Source organism: Mercurialis annua, linkage group LG2, assembly GCF_937616625.2.
Source record: "Mercurialis annua linkage group LG2, ddMerAnnu1.2, whole genome shotgun sequence".
NCBI lineage: Eukaryota > Viridiplantae > Streptophyta > Magnoliopsida > Malpighiales > Euphorbiaceae > Mercurialis > Mercurialis annua.
This window is the reverse complement of record NC_065571.1, coordinates 12949528-12964498: the sequence shown is the minus strand read 5'-3', so window position 1 is coordinate 12964498 and position 14971 is coordinate 12949528. Positions and strand designations below refer to the sequence as shown.

The window sequence follows — 14971 nt, the reverse complement described above, 5'->3', positions numbered from 1 at the left end:
TTCATTAATGATATATTCAAAATAAAAATTACAGGTTACTTAACGATTTACCCAATGTTAACCATTGGTTACCCAACATCCAAAAATATTACAATTCTCACAAACATTTCTTCAAACACCTAGAGTGCAACATGCTGTGCAACACAAAAAAATCGAACCACAAACATAAAATTCAGCAACTGTTTACTAACGATTTCATTAATGATATATTCAAAATAAAAATTACAGGTTATCTAACGATTTACCGAATGTTAACCATTGGTTACCCCAACACCCAAAAAAAATTACAATTCTCACAAGCATTTCTTCAAACACCTAGAGTGCAACATGCTGTGCAACACAAAAAAATCGAACCTCCATTACATCAATACCATCGTTCAGAAAAGAAAAACAAAAAATGGATTAAAACAACACACAAAACATTGATTCGATTTTAGATATGAAAAAGACTTGATTGAAACGATGGTGTGCGACGGCTTGTGTGCGACGGCAACGGGCTTAGGACGACGGCATCTAGCGTAAATGGCATCGGCAACAGTGAGATTTGACGAACGGCGGTTCGGTACCGACTAAACCGACCGGCGGTTTTTTTATATAGTGTAAGATTAGTGTATATATAGTGTTAATTTTTATTTTTTATAGATTTTTTTCCTGGAATTTTTTATTTTATTTTTTATAGTGCAACAGTAGTGTATATATAGTGTTTTTATGGTTTTATATAGTGTATAAGTAGTGTATTTATGGCATTTTGTAGTGTTTTTTGTCGTTTAACCATGAAACACCGCAAATACATCATAAACACTGTAAATACACCATAAACACTGCAAATACATCATAAACACTGTAAATTCACCATAAATATACTAAAAAACGGCAGAAATACACAATTAATACACAAAAAATACACTAAAACGTAAAGATATTATAAAATTATTACAAATGCACCATAAATCAATATTTTCTTTACACAATCGGTAGCAATAAACAAATCTATGAATAAGAGAAGACAAAATAAATAATTATATGAATAATAGAACAATTTTATAAACAAAAAATTATATATCTACAATAATTTATTTTCAAAATATTTAAATCATTAAAAAAAACCTAAAAAATTACACAAATTTAAAAAAGAGTCGAGAAATCCATAGTGCGAACGGAAAAGACGAACGGACTAGCGCGAACGGAAAAGACGAACAGAAAAACGACCGGAAACGACGAGAAATCCATCGGAAGTAGACGAACGGAAGCGTGACCGGAAAGACGAATGGAAAAGACGAACGGAAAAGACGAACGGAAAAGTAATCGGAGGAGATAAACTGAAAATTAAATGAAAAAGAAGAAGAAAAGAAGAGAGAAGAAGAGAGAGAAAAAAAAGTGGTTATGTAAAAATTTAACCTAAAATGAGATAAGACTTCTTTATATAGTGGGTATTTTTGGTAAATAAGTTAGCTTATTAGGTAATGTAGGATAAGAGGAAAAGATGGGCCAAAATGGTGTAAATACTTTACCCAAAACAGGTATTTGGAAAATAATCCCTAATTTTTAACATTATACATATTAAGTGGGTTAATGGGTGGGTTAGAGTCATATAGGGTTATAAGGGTATGGGCACCCATATAAAATTAAAACGGGTCATAAATGGGTAGATCACCCATTTATAACCCTACCCATTTAAACCCAACCCATACCCACCCAAACCCACCCATTTGCCACCTCTACGGATAAGTGATCAATTTTTCTTACTTTATTGAAACTTTTTGTTTGATTTTATTTTTACGCGTCAAATTAGAGTTTTTAATTGATTTAGATTAGGGATTTTAGGATTTTTAATTATGAAATCATTTTTTCACTATAAAAAGAGCCGATAAGATGTAATTTGTGGTTTTGGGAATGCCGTATGGGATAAAAATTCGCCACGTCAGCAATTTTTACATATCGTGCACATACCGTTAATACGCAGTTTAGCATAAGGGCTAATTTATCCCCTTTTAAGGACATTTGGGGCTTTAATTGACCTTTTTTGATTTTTGGGGCATAAGTGCGCCTGACCCAAAACATTAGGGGCATATTTGCCCTTTTTCCTTTAAAAAATAGATACTAGTCTAAAACTTTACATGTATTCTTTTCTAATAAGAAAGTGACACGTCATCGCGCATTAGTCAATCAATGCCTCAGCCTTGTGTCAGTCTTGCATCAACTTGGGGTCATATGTGCGTATCAGCCTTACGTTAGCTACGAGCGTCAGCCCTACGTTAATGTGTCAACGCGCCAGTTCTTATATCAGCATCATTGTTAGTGCGTCAGAGATATTGAAAACAAAAATTATATATGTCATTTATGAAATTTTAATGTATCTAAAATGTTTTTCTAACAATTTGAGTATCATTTATATATATATATATATATATATATATATATATATATATATATATATATATATATATATCATATAGAAGGTATCTATAACATGTCTCAAGTCAAAATATATATGTCACATATATACAAAATATATAAATTGTACATCAAAGGTGTATCTAACATGTCTCATAATTTCACGTTTATATTTTTTAGAAAAATATTTAACATTTGATTATTTTACATATAAAAATCATATCTCCGAAAATAATTCAAATCCATCTAAAAAACTCCCATATACATCATTTATATATATCTAAAAGATATTTATAACATATCTCGTATCAAATATATGTGTCATATACTCATACAATGTATAAATTATATGTCAAAATTGTATGACATGTATCATGATCTCATACTTATTTTTTTAAAACAAATACATTTAAAATTTAGTTATGTTGCATAAAAAATCATATCTTAAAAACATCTCAAACACATCTCACAAATTAAATTCTTTGTTGAAAGAGAATATATATGAATTGTTTATAAGATGTACTTGTGATGTATATGAATATATTAAATATGTATCCAAAATGTATCTCTAACGCATTGAGGTACTGCCACTAACGAGCTGGCTAGCTGACGTGCCTGACACTAACACTGATGCACGTAACACATGTCATTTTTTCATTGAAAGAGTACAAAATGTAAAGATAAAAAATGTCGGGTGAAAAGATTTTAGAAAGTTAGCATTTTTGAAAACTTTTGGTGTGTTAAGGTATTCTTGTAAATTTTTCATCTAATCAAATTTGTTAAATTGTGGTATTTAAAGTGTGATACATCTACATACTATGTCCATAAATTATATATTATATATGGCGTAACGCATATTTGGATCCCTTAACAATTGAGTTTTTGTAATAAAAACGTTCGTATTGAGTTCCTACACTATCAATTCCATTCATATTAAGTCCTTCCGTCCATTTTTGTTCATGTAAACACATTGAGCTTAAGTCTAAAAGAAGGGACGGAAATAGACAGAAAAACTCCATGTGTTTGCAAATGATGGTGTATGGATCCAATATGAACGTTTTTCAATATAAGGACTCAATCATTAGTACAGAAACTCAAAAATGTCTTGTGCCATCATATATCAACTAATTCAACCATTATATTAAATAAAAATTATAAAAAACAACATTAAAGAAATAAAACATTTAAACTTTAAAACTGCTGATATGGATATAGTGAATATGGGCCTAACCTAGATGGTTAAGCCGTCTCCAAATGTATCAAGAGATTATGGGTTCCAATCCTGTCTTCATAACTAAAATTCGTACTCTAATTCTTCACAAGGCTTACAAGCAAGATCAAATAAAATAAAATTTGCAGTCTTGCAAGCAAGATCATGAGAATATTCCAACTAATGCTGCAAACGCTCTACAACAGTAAGAAACTTGTTACATTAATTCTTTTCAAGGCTTACATTTCAGCATCTCTTTTTTGCTTCTCAAACTTCAAACTCAGTATTTACAACTTTTTGTGTAAAGAATATTATTCGGATATTTTCCATTCCCGTGCTACACGGACAGATAAATAGTGACAATTTTCTCCAGCTATGATAATTGATAAATGATGACATTTGCTGCTATTGATTAGTCCAAAACTCAAAGGCTAGAGGGCAATAATTGAAGATGAGATCTAACTTCTTTTCGAATTTGATCTCTTCTTATCTTTCCAGTTGTTGTTAATGGAAATGGCTTCTTCCATATTATGAAACTTTTTGGTATTTTAAACCTGCAAAAACAATTTTATGCAACATGTCCGATTTAATGAATTCTCAGTAAATATTTATCTTTGTGAATCATAAACCCTATAGTAAGTAGGTGACAGACATTAGAGTGTGCAAAAACTGAACCAAACCAGAAGATTTGGTTGATATTAGAAAGAAAAAAAGGTTTTTTCAGTCTCATTTTGAAAAACCTTTCACTTTTCGTACAAAACGAACCAAATTTCCGTATCAAACTGAAAAACCAACGGAATAGAAGGTTTGAAGTATTTTAAATCCTTGTAAATCCTGTTTGGTTTCTTTTTGAAAAATATCAAAATTTTGGTTTAGTTTGAACCGAATGGCAAATACACACTCCTACAAGCCAGAATGACTGTAGATTTGACATTTTTCAACAAAATTAGAGTGAGTAATAATACCCGGACAAGTTCTTTTCTCTGCAGTACTTCTGGAGAATCTCACTACATAAGAGTAGCTCCGTTTCAGCAAGAGGTTCACATATATCGCGGCGCCACTGCCAACCTTGTTTCAATCTAATGCAAGCAACAACCATTTCGGTCATACGAGCATCTGGAACTCCTAGAACAATGGCAGCAACAATTGCTGGATGTTGCAGCAGGATTGCTTCCACCTATATTTTACCAAGATCTTAGACTTTACAGTAGGAAAAATAACAGCATAAATCAAACAACCCTACATGAATGAACACCTCTAAGTTTTATTCAAAACATTTCGGTTCAGTTTGAATCGTTAATTTGACCGAATAGTGCACACCCCTACATGAATGAACACTTCTAAGTACCTCTTCAGGATGAACATTCTCCCCGCCACTCTTGATGCGATTATTTGTACGTCCAATGAGCCAGAGATTACCAGAGTCATCAATTGAGCCAATGTCGCCCGTATCAAGCCATACTTCATCAGTGGAACCACTAGCCTTTGATGGATTTTGATTCCAGTATCTAAGCATTACATGTGGACCTCTGGTTAAAATTCTCCCAGTGTTAGAAGAGCCTTCAGAGCTTATCTTCAGCTCCACATGAGGTGCAGGCTTGCCAACACAAACACCTTGGGGTTGGTTAAGTAAATTGGATTCTAGTTTATCATACTCCTGTGAGGGCTGATCTAGGTTTTGAAGTGCAGGGTCATAGAGAGTCATGAAGGTAAGAGAAGAACAGCTCTCCGTCATTCCTTCAAAAGATGTTAGAAAAAATTAAGCATTAACAAGTCAAGTACATTTCGCGTTTCAATGAGTAATTAACATAAGAGTTTGCTTTTTTTATTCAATTAATCCTCTGAAGTTGTAAATTCTATAATTTAGGCCATATGTATCAATTTTGAAAACAAATGTAGGGGACTAATTGACTAAAAATTTAGATTAATTGAACAAGTTCAAGGATAAATTAACAAAAAAATTAGTTTTGATGTTAATTGTCCATCGTTTGCAACAAAGTAATCTTTCATCTTCATCGAAAAGCATTATTTAGAACTATGAAATCAGACATGCTTGGCAGAATTGAGGAAGACAACTTACTAACCATAAGCTGACAGAAGCTTAGCTTTTGGGAAGCATTTACTGGCATCTTTGATAAGCCCAACTGATAGACTCCCACCTCCATTTAGAATTTTCTTCAAAGTTTGTCTTCCTTCTGAAGTCTGCTTTTTCCTGACAAAATCTCTCTGAAAAATAAATTGAGATAACTGACTACCATACAACACAATTACAAAGATAACAACCAAAAGTTCTCTTAGGCAGGGATTAGCCACAATATCAAGATTATCGATTATCTGCTTCAAACTTAAATAGCACAAAATAATCAATCTCAAGGCACTCTATGTTGCAAGGAAACTTATCAAGTCCTACGTTTCGGTATTTCGCTTCTATTTTCAAGCTAATAACCATATTGTATGGACCACCCGACGGGGGCCCGGACACATTGTTCAAACTCCGAAGTTTTGATATTCATAACATTTTTCTAAAATATGTGGCTGCATTGTTTATTTTTTAATATTTTTCATTTCAAAGTTTCCCTTTCCGAGCAATATAAAAGGCACCTAGATTTTTACGCAGTTGAATTTTTCTTGTTTTTAATTAGTTCTAGTCTAACTTCTGCTATCTGGGGTTTTGAAAATGACCAAGTGAAAAATTGAATTCTATTATTACCTGGATAAAGAAATCAAATCACCCATCATCGCAGGAACAGTGATTAGAGAAGTCACTTTGTGTTGCTCTATAGCATCTAAAGCTAATGAAGCTTCAAACTTGGGCATTAACACATGACAAGCTCCAACCATTAGCATAGCCATAGCCGATGACAATCCGCCAATATGGCACAATGGAGCAGTATGCAAGTAGACCTGTAAAAATCAATTGCGAATAGTTATATAGCACTGTTATGCAGTATGGAATGATTATCCAAAAACAGGTGAACAGAACAGCATACATCATCCTCAGAGTAACCAACAATAGCAACTTTTGCCAAGGATTGCATGATCAAAGCTGAATGGCTTATAACAACTCCTTTCGGTCTTCCAGTAGTTCCTATAAGAAACAACACCCGAAAACAATCACTTCTTCAAGAAATCGCTTCCAACAATGAACAAAAAATTGAAAATGGATTTAAAACAAAAGGCCCGTTTGCTCAGAACATCCAAATGTTTGCCACTTTTGTTAATTCTAACTATTTTTCTTCATTTCCTCAATCACAACATGATTTAAAAGGTTTGTTTCAATTATAGTCTAGTCCACTCAATTTAGCTTGATTTGCTCACACAACAGCAATTGAATGTTGGCTTTTTCGGTGTTTGCCTGTTCTTGATTCCATTGGGCGAATTTGACTATAATAAGACAGTCATTTAATGGTTGCAAAGTAAATAAAATCAGACACGATTAATTACATTGAACAAATTTGGCTACAACTAAAATAAAATCCTCTCAATCATGCTATATTTAACAAAACTAAAAGTTTTGGTTAGTCTAAATAAAAACCGGAAATATTTAATTTTGGGGGTCATTAGGCCTCAACAAAGTACCAGAAGTGAAGCATATCAAGACAGCACCCTCAGGTGCCCAAGAATAATTCAACTGCAGCAATCTCAAACCATCAGTTCGAATCATATCCGTAGTTAATACTACAAAAAAGAACACAAATGAAGGTCAATAACTGAAGTAAAACTACACAATGCACAACCCGAAAAGCATCACAAAAGACGCATACCGTTAGTTTCAAAGGAATCCAAGAAAACATGCCACTTTAAATAAGGTAATAAAGCATGATTCTGAAGATCTGAATGCCACCAATCACAGCTCTCATCAGTCACTAACATCATTGGCTGCACACTCAACATCGCTGATTTCGCCTCTTCGAAACTCTAGAACATCTTAATCAATTGATTAATCACAAGCTATATAGCACGGAAATGTAAAGTTACGAAATTTCATTAAAATCGTAGGACTAAAATAAGATTCCTGCAACATATAAGAACTACACTTAAATACAACTTACCCATCTATAGTTCAAAGGAGCAGCAATACCACCAATAAATGCAACAGCAAGTAACCACTCCAAATACAAATCACTGTAAAAAATCCCACATATCAGCTAATTAAAGAGCTACAAACTAGGTAACGCGGACACTACATTCAACCGCTTCACGTTTCTGAAATTTGTCGGAAACTTGGCATTTCAGACATGAAACTTATTTAGAAATCTTAAACTAATACAGTTTCGCCGTAACCATATGCAAGTGTCCCGTTTTTTCGTGTCCAACAAGAATTAAAAATTACTGCACTTCTAAAGAAAAGAGTGAAACCTGTTAAAAGAACAAATGGCTACAATGTCACCATTTCTTAATCCGAGTTTATGTAGTCCATTAGCTAGAGCTAACACGTTTTGAACGAACTGCTTGCCGGTTAACTGCCGGTCACCGGTGATGGTGACGGTGGAATTTCGACGGAGAGTTGATAATCGTGTCAGGCATTGGCAAATGTGGGCTTGAGAATAGAGAGACATTGGTTTTGAGGGTAAATCGGGAATTGGTGAGGTTAGTTATTGTTCTTCTGTTTGGAAGAGAAATAATCTTTGAAAGAATGGTAATGGCGGGTGATAAACGTCTTATCTTTGATTTAAAGTGACGTCTCTGTGATGTTACTTAGGTGACGGGTTGATCTGATTGGATGGTACGATTACAGACATATCCTGGATCACGGGCTGAGCCGTAACTCAAAACCTTAGGCATGTGCGAAAATCAAACAGAACCAAACCAAATATCCGTTTGGTTATTTTGTTAATATAGTTTGATTCGACTTGTATTTATATAAGGCCTAATCACTCAAAAAACCCTCACCTTTAAACTTTTTTTCAATTCCACCCCGACGTTGAAAATTTGTCAATTTTACCTATTTTTGAATTTTCCGTTTTCAATTGTACCCCAATATTTTAATTTTTGTTAATTTTTTTACTTAAATGATGAAATCATTCAATAAATTAAGTCTAAACATGAAATTAAATTCTTTTTTATTCAAAAAAGTACAAATAAGTTCTTTATTTTTAAAAACTAACTAAAAACCATAATCAAATTAACACTAATTTAAATTCTTAATTAATTTAACTAAATTTAAATAAATTTTAAAAATATACAATTAATATATGCGAGACATGGAGAATGTTTTAAACAAATTTCCAAACGCAAAAGGCGTTAATTTAATTTCTCAGGGTACAATTGGAACACAAAAATGCAAAATAGGGTAAAATTGACAAATTTTCAACGTCAGGGTATGATTGAAAAGGGGCTAAAAGGTCGGGGTTTTTTAAGACATTAGGCCTTTATATAAAGAGTTGGTTTTTGATATTTAATTCGATTTTAGCATTTTTTTGAAAAATTAAAATAAACAAAAAATTGATAAAAATAAAAATTTATTTATGTTTTAATTTTTAATTTTTTAATTATTTCCTGACAACTGTACTAATCAATATATACAGAAAAAAAATCAAAAATCAAATAAAAAGTATTTTGATTTTTCAACAGAACCGAATTAAATTTATTTTGTTTGATGAACTGATTACGTGCTCTGAACTTAACTATCGATTTGATTTAATCTGGATTTTATCAAATTTTGGCTGGTCGGTTTGGGCAGATTTGGAACCAAACCGAAACGGACCTACCCATGTCCTGGGCCATGTTTGAAAACATCGAAACAGTTCTCTTTCTTTCCGCACTTATTTATTTCATTTTCCCTCTCTCCCAAACACGCCTTAACAAATTTACACTTTCAATAAAGAAAAAAATTAAACCTGTTCAAAAACCCTAACAAATTAATTACCGCTCAAAATCCATCTGCTTGAATCCAACTGTTTACAGGTATGTTCTTGATGTTGTTCGTCTACCTCATTATTCAATTAGAGATTCATCACTTCTAAATGTGCTCTAGCAATTATGATCAGTGTAACGTGATTGAAATCTGTTTATTGAATTAGCGTGTTTTGTTTCTTTAATCTAGGCTGAGAACTTGTTAATTCATCTATTTTATCTTATTTTTGACTGATAACTGTAACTATTTTAATCTGTTTATCTGAGTTCTTAATTGAGCAATTTATGATACGGGTAATCCTAGAAATCTAAATTTATCACAGTTCATCGAATCGACTAGTTGAATCCTTTAGCTAAAGCCAGTACTGGCTTTCTATTTCGAGCGCTATAAAATTGGGCGGTGAATCATTGTTTAAGAAGTTCTTGATAAAGTTCGTAAAAGACGATTGTTCAAACTAGAAAGTTTCCTAGATTCGGCATAGTTTTTGAAGAGATTAAGCTTCCTTCAGTAATCTTTGATTAGGATGATTCTCGTTAGCGCTTGAAGACCTTAAAGCTGAGTGGCAGGGTCGGGCGGAAGCTCAAGTTGATTTTTTGAGTTAATTTTGTAGTGATGCTCGTGTTAGGATTTTAGGAGGACTAAATTGAAACAACTTTTATTTATTTATAGTAAAATGTAATAAGTACACACTCTTGCTATTTATCCTTACACTACACTCCACTCACGGCAATTAATGCACACACTCACTAATTGATGGCTTTCTTTCATGTACATTACAAAATGAACTAATCACCCATATATATAGGCTTTTAGGTCGGTGGACTTTTCTAGAACTTTTTCCTAATAACTAAGTTGTAAATTCTAGAAAAAGAAAGGACTAGAAAGTTGGAGAGGAGAGCATGTCGGTGACTTCTGACACTCCCCCTCAACGACTGCTCTCTTGAAACGCTTTTCTGCTTATCACCCCAAGTCGTTTTCTGAAGCCTTTAAATTCCACACAGTTGGTGAATATATTGGTAACTTGGTCCTCAGTCTTTATGTATTCCTTCTTTAATACCACTCGAGGCAGCTTCTTTAAATATTGCAGGCTCCTTCTCGTTGTCATTTTCGACAAGAGCCACATTAGCGTATTTAGGGTTCGGCTTTCTTTGTCTCTCGCTCCGTCTAAGTTGTACCTCATGTTCCACTGGAATCTCTTCTTGAATATCGTCCTCAAGTTGACTTGGTCGTTCTTCTTCTGGTGTCCGTCGGTATACTCCTGTGCGCCACGGAGACTTAGCCCTTCTTGGAGATTGACTTCTTCTATTTTCTTCATTTGACTCCACTTCTCGAGTACTCTGCTCGATCACCTTGTCTTCTTGAGACTTTTCTTGTAGTCTCTCTTCTATCTCTTTGGAGTCAGGAAGAACTACTCCTTGAGGAGACCACCACGAAGAAGTTTCGTCGAATATGACATTCCTTGAAATATAGCATTTTCCTGTATTTGGATCACAACACCTCCACCCTTTTCTTTCATTGTCATATCCCACAAATATGCACTTCAATGCCTTCTTATCAAATTTGCTTCGTAAATGATCAGGCACGAAAACATAGCACACGCACCCGAAAACTCGAAAGTGACTTACAGTGGGTTTTATATTCTTTAACTTCTCATAGGGTGAAACAGATCCAATCGGTACTTGTGGTAGTCTATTGATCACGTGAGCAGCTGTCTTCATACACTCTGCCCAAAATCGGGGTGGAACATTTTTCGCGTGTAACATGCTTCTACATGTTTCCGCTAGATGTCTATTCTTTCTTTCCGCCACTCCATTTTGTTGTGGAGTGTTTGGACAGGTCAACTGGCGTCTTATCTTGCAATCTTGCAGATATTTTGAGAACTCACGTGATGTATATTCTCCCCCATTATCGGTACGCAGACACCGAATATTTCTTCCAATTTCTTTTTCTATCATCTCCTTAAATTCAATAAACTTACGTAGTGCTTCCGATTTCTCTTTCATGAAATAGACCCAAACATACCTCGATAAATCATCAATGAAAGTAATCATGTACCGAAAGCCACTAATTGATGGATGCTTCACCGGTCCAAATACATCTGAATGGACTAGCTCGAGCGGCTCCTTCGCTCTATACTCGGAATCCTCATATGGTAGCTGATGCGCTTTCCCGAACTGGCAGCCAGCACATACAGTGTCTTCTCGAACATTTAGTTGAGGAAGTCCCCTGAGTATAGACTTTTGCATCATCACCTTTAACTTGTGATAATTCACGTGTCCTAGGCGTGCATGCCACAAGTCAGCCGTCTCATTTTTCCTCATCTTGTCTGCGTATGCTGTTTGAGCAGACATTACGTAGACAGAATTTAGCCTTCGTCCCTCCATCAATGGCTTATTTGGTAATCTCAAATTTTGATACACCTTCACATCTTTGGGTCCGAACACCACGTAGTTTCCCGAAGATGTGAGTTGCGACACCGATATTAGATTCTTCTTCATCCCTGGTACATGAAGCACATTTTTCAATGGTACTTCTTTGGAGTTGTATCGAGGCACTACCATTGTCTTACCGACGTGAGTGATAGGTAGCTTCGAATCATTTGCAGTAACTACGACTCGTTCTCCCTTATACTCCGACATGCTTAGAAATTTCTTTTTATCCCCACTCATATGATTTGAGCATCCGGAGTCTAAAATCCAATCATTATCATAATTAATAATGTTATCACTCACCACAGCAGATGCTTGAAAATCTAACTCCTCCTCGGTCTCCACCTGTGGGTGTGTGGATGCCACATTTCCTTCAACTTTTCTATACCAACAGTCGCGAGCATAGTGACCTCGTTTGCCACAAACGAAACATTGATTATTTGTACGTCGTCTCGTCTCCTCTCGTCGATCATTGTTGGTTTCTCGTTGAGCTCCCCCTTGTTTCCAGCTCCTTCTTTCTTGTTGTCTACGCCAATTTTCTTGCATTGGCCTCCCTCCGTTGTTGGATCTCACACTTTGTGGATCCTTACTATTTTTACTACTGAAGAGGGCTCTCTCCTCTTCTTTAATTGAGGTTTTAGACATTTGCTTGTCTAATTCCTCTTGATTTGCCAAGACATTTTCTAACTCATTCAAAGTTGGTTCTTTTGACCATCCACGGGTTGCCGTCACAAGAGCATTAAACTCTGGACGTAGCCCGTGAGTGATTATTCTTCTCATTCGTGTCTCCGTGATTTTATTTTCAGGATCCAACTTTGAAATTTCTTGGCATAACGATTTAACTTTAGAGAAGTATTGACTCACCGTTAAATCTTTTTGTGATATCGATAATAACTCATTCTCGAGTTGTTGGAGCTTGGCATCATTCTTCCGAGTGTATACTCCAGCAAGAGTGTCCCACGCCTCTTTGGGCGTTTTTGCGTCCTTGACATGTTGCAGCAAGTCGTCCTCCACTGATATCGATAAAGCATATAAAGCTTTACCAGCCCTGACCTTCCACTTTTTAAGGTCATCCTGACTTGTCGGGGGTGTAGTTTCACTCCCTCCGACGATCTCCCAGAGATCTTGACCGAGCAAATAAAATTGCATACGAGTACTCCATGTGCTATAATTATTAGCATTGAGTTTTTCAAGGGTACTCACCGATGTTGAAAAATCCGCCATTTATTTGGTTATTTCTCTAATTAACCAAATCGCTTGATCCCTGACCAATACTCTGCACGGTCCCTGACTGCGTGCTAGCGATGTTCCAACGTAATACGATCCCGGATCGCTTGCTCGACCTTTGCTCCAACGGGTCCCTAATCGTCCCGCTCTGATACCACTTGTTAGGATTTTAGGAGGACTAAATTGAAACAACTTTTATTTATTTATAGTAAAATGTAATAAGTACACACTCTTGCTATTTATCCTTACACTACACTCCACTCACGGCAATTAATGCACACACTCACTAATTGATGGCTTTCTTTCATGTACATTACAAAATGAACTAATCACCCATATATATAGGCTTTTAGGTCGGTGGACTTTTCTAGAACTTTTTCCTAATAACTAAGTTGTAAATTCTAGAAAAAGAAAGGACTAGAAAGTTGGAGAGGAGAGCATGTCGGTGACTTCTGACAGCTCGCTTATTTGTCGATGGCATGGAAATGGACAAAGTGTGTTACCATATGTTGTTCGGTGAAGGGGTCAATTAACTAGGACTGATTCTTCCTTATGATGATAATTGAAAGATTTATACTTTAAATGCACTTGTTTACGAGCATATCCCGGAACATTTATCCTTATATTATTTTTTTGTAGCTAGGTATGGGAACTCGAGGAGTTATTGGGGATAAATGGTCGATGAGGGTTCTTTGGGCCTGTGCTATTGGAAGTGCAGTGAGTATGTATTTCAATTTTTAGTTTCTGGCTTATTGGTTGACATTTTCTTGTTCCTTGTACTGTTATTTGATGGCCGATTGCTTCAGTGGATTGCTTAACAATTCAAGCTTCTTGATTTTCTCGTAGTTCTCATGGTTCTGATCGCTTATGTTTATTGCTTGTCCAGGTCTATATATGGTTGTTGTAGAAAGACAATTACAAAACAGAGAACGACTGATGGCAGAAAGTTTGCAATCTATGGAAGCAGAATCAGGAAGTGGAGATAGCGGTTAAATGCTGATGTGTCCGATCATCAAAATCAAAAACAAAATCTGTAGAATGCGATTTTAAAGAGCTTTCCATGTTTAATCATCGAGTCTGCTTATGCGATAGCATATTTTGTTTCCGGCATTTGGAGTATGACGTACAGTGTATCTCCGATAATAATTTATTTACTTTGTTTCCGGCTGTTGGTTTCTGTCTTCTCTTGATGCTACTGTAATAGTGAACTAATTAAATTTCAAATAATGCAAAGACGCTTATGGCGAACACGGAAACATATTCATTAAATTTTGCTTGTTTATCATTTAGAAATGCTAAGAAAAAAAGGACTTATGAGAAGTTACATATTCCTTACAGGTTACACCCATCCTTGCTTCCTCCTTATATTTTGCTTCTACTGCTAAATGATCACTTCCAGTTCTCTTCAGGCATGTAGGTAGTGTTGTCTTACTTAAGGGATCCTTTTCCTTAAAATATTAATGGTAACAATAATTATAATGATAATGAATTTATGAAGGTTGAATTTGTCCACAATTAATAATTATATTTGACAAGTAATATTCGCACATGATATGTTTATATCACGAATTATAGCCAATGAAAGTGACTTATGCGTTGGGCACGACTCTTCCAAGGTCTTGGAGTCGAGTCCCCTCAAATGAGCTAAAAATCATCCCTTTCCGGTTGTAATAGATGTAAAAAATAATTACTATTAAAAAATATCAAAAATTTTACGAAAAATTATGTATAAAACAAGATTTGATTAAAAGTATAATTATTGAGTTACTCTGATTAACATAACACGTTTTAATATATTAAAATATCTGAAGAATACGTAAATTTATTAACATAATAATCATATATAGTACAAAA

General features: G+C 34.8%; 2 protein-coding genes across 5 annotated transcripts; one reads left to right on the top strand and one right to left on the bottom strand.

Moving 5' to 3' along the window:
* Positions 1-3802: 3802 nt before the first annotated feature.
* Positions 3803-8221, bottom strand: LOC126670113 (2-succinylbenzoate--CoA ligase, chloroplastic/peroxisomal). 3 transcript variants are annotated; one of them, XM_050363772.2, is made up of 10 exons: positions 7964-8221; positions 7657-7729; positions 7369-7522; positions 7184-7282; positions 6595-6692; positions 6315-6508; positions 5689-5816; positions 4953-5341; positions 4570-4781; positions 3803-4158 (listed from the first exon to the last, which is right to left on the bottom strand). In XM_050363772.2, exons 1-10 carry the CDS (start codon positions 8161-8163, stop codon positions 4029-4031), a joined length of 1677 nt encoding a protein of 558 aa, XP_050219729.1. In that variant the 5' UTR covers positions 8164-8221; the 3' UTR covers positions 3803-4028. The 3 variants fall into 3 exon arrangements, with proteins under 3 accessions (XP_050219729.1, XP_050219730.1, XP_050219731.1); XM_050363773.2 differs by having other exon boundaries at positions 7369-7555; positions 7964-7981; XM_050363774.2 differs by lacking the exon at positions 7964-8221 and having other exon boundaries at positions 7369-7531.
* A 1168-nt stretch (positions 8222-9389) lies between these two features.
* LOC126666640 (uncharacterized) lies at positions 9390-14365 on the top strand. Of its 2 annotated transcripts, none has more exons than XM_050359470.2 (3): positions 9390-9511; positions 13761-13838; positions 14004-14365. In XM_050359470.2, exons 2-3 carry the CDS (start codon positions 13763-13765, stop codon positions 14108-14110), a joined length of 183 nt encoding a protein of 60 aa, XP_050215427.1. In that variant the 5' UTR covers positions 9390-9511; positions 13761-13762; the 3' UTR covers positions 14111-14365. The 2 variants fall into 2 exon arrangements, with proteins under 2 accessions (XP_050215427.1, XP_050215428.1); XM_050359471.2 differs by having other exon boundaries at positions 9395-9511; positions 13757-13838.
* Positions 14366-14971: the final 606 nt, after the last annotated feature.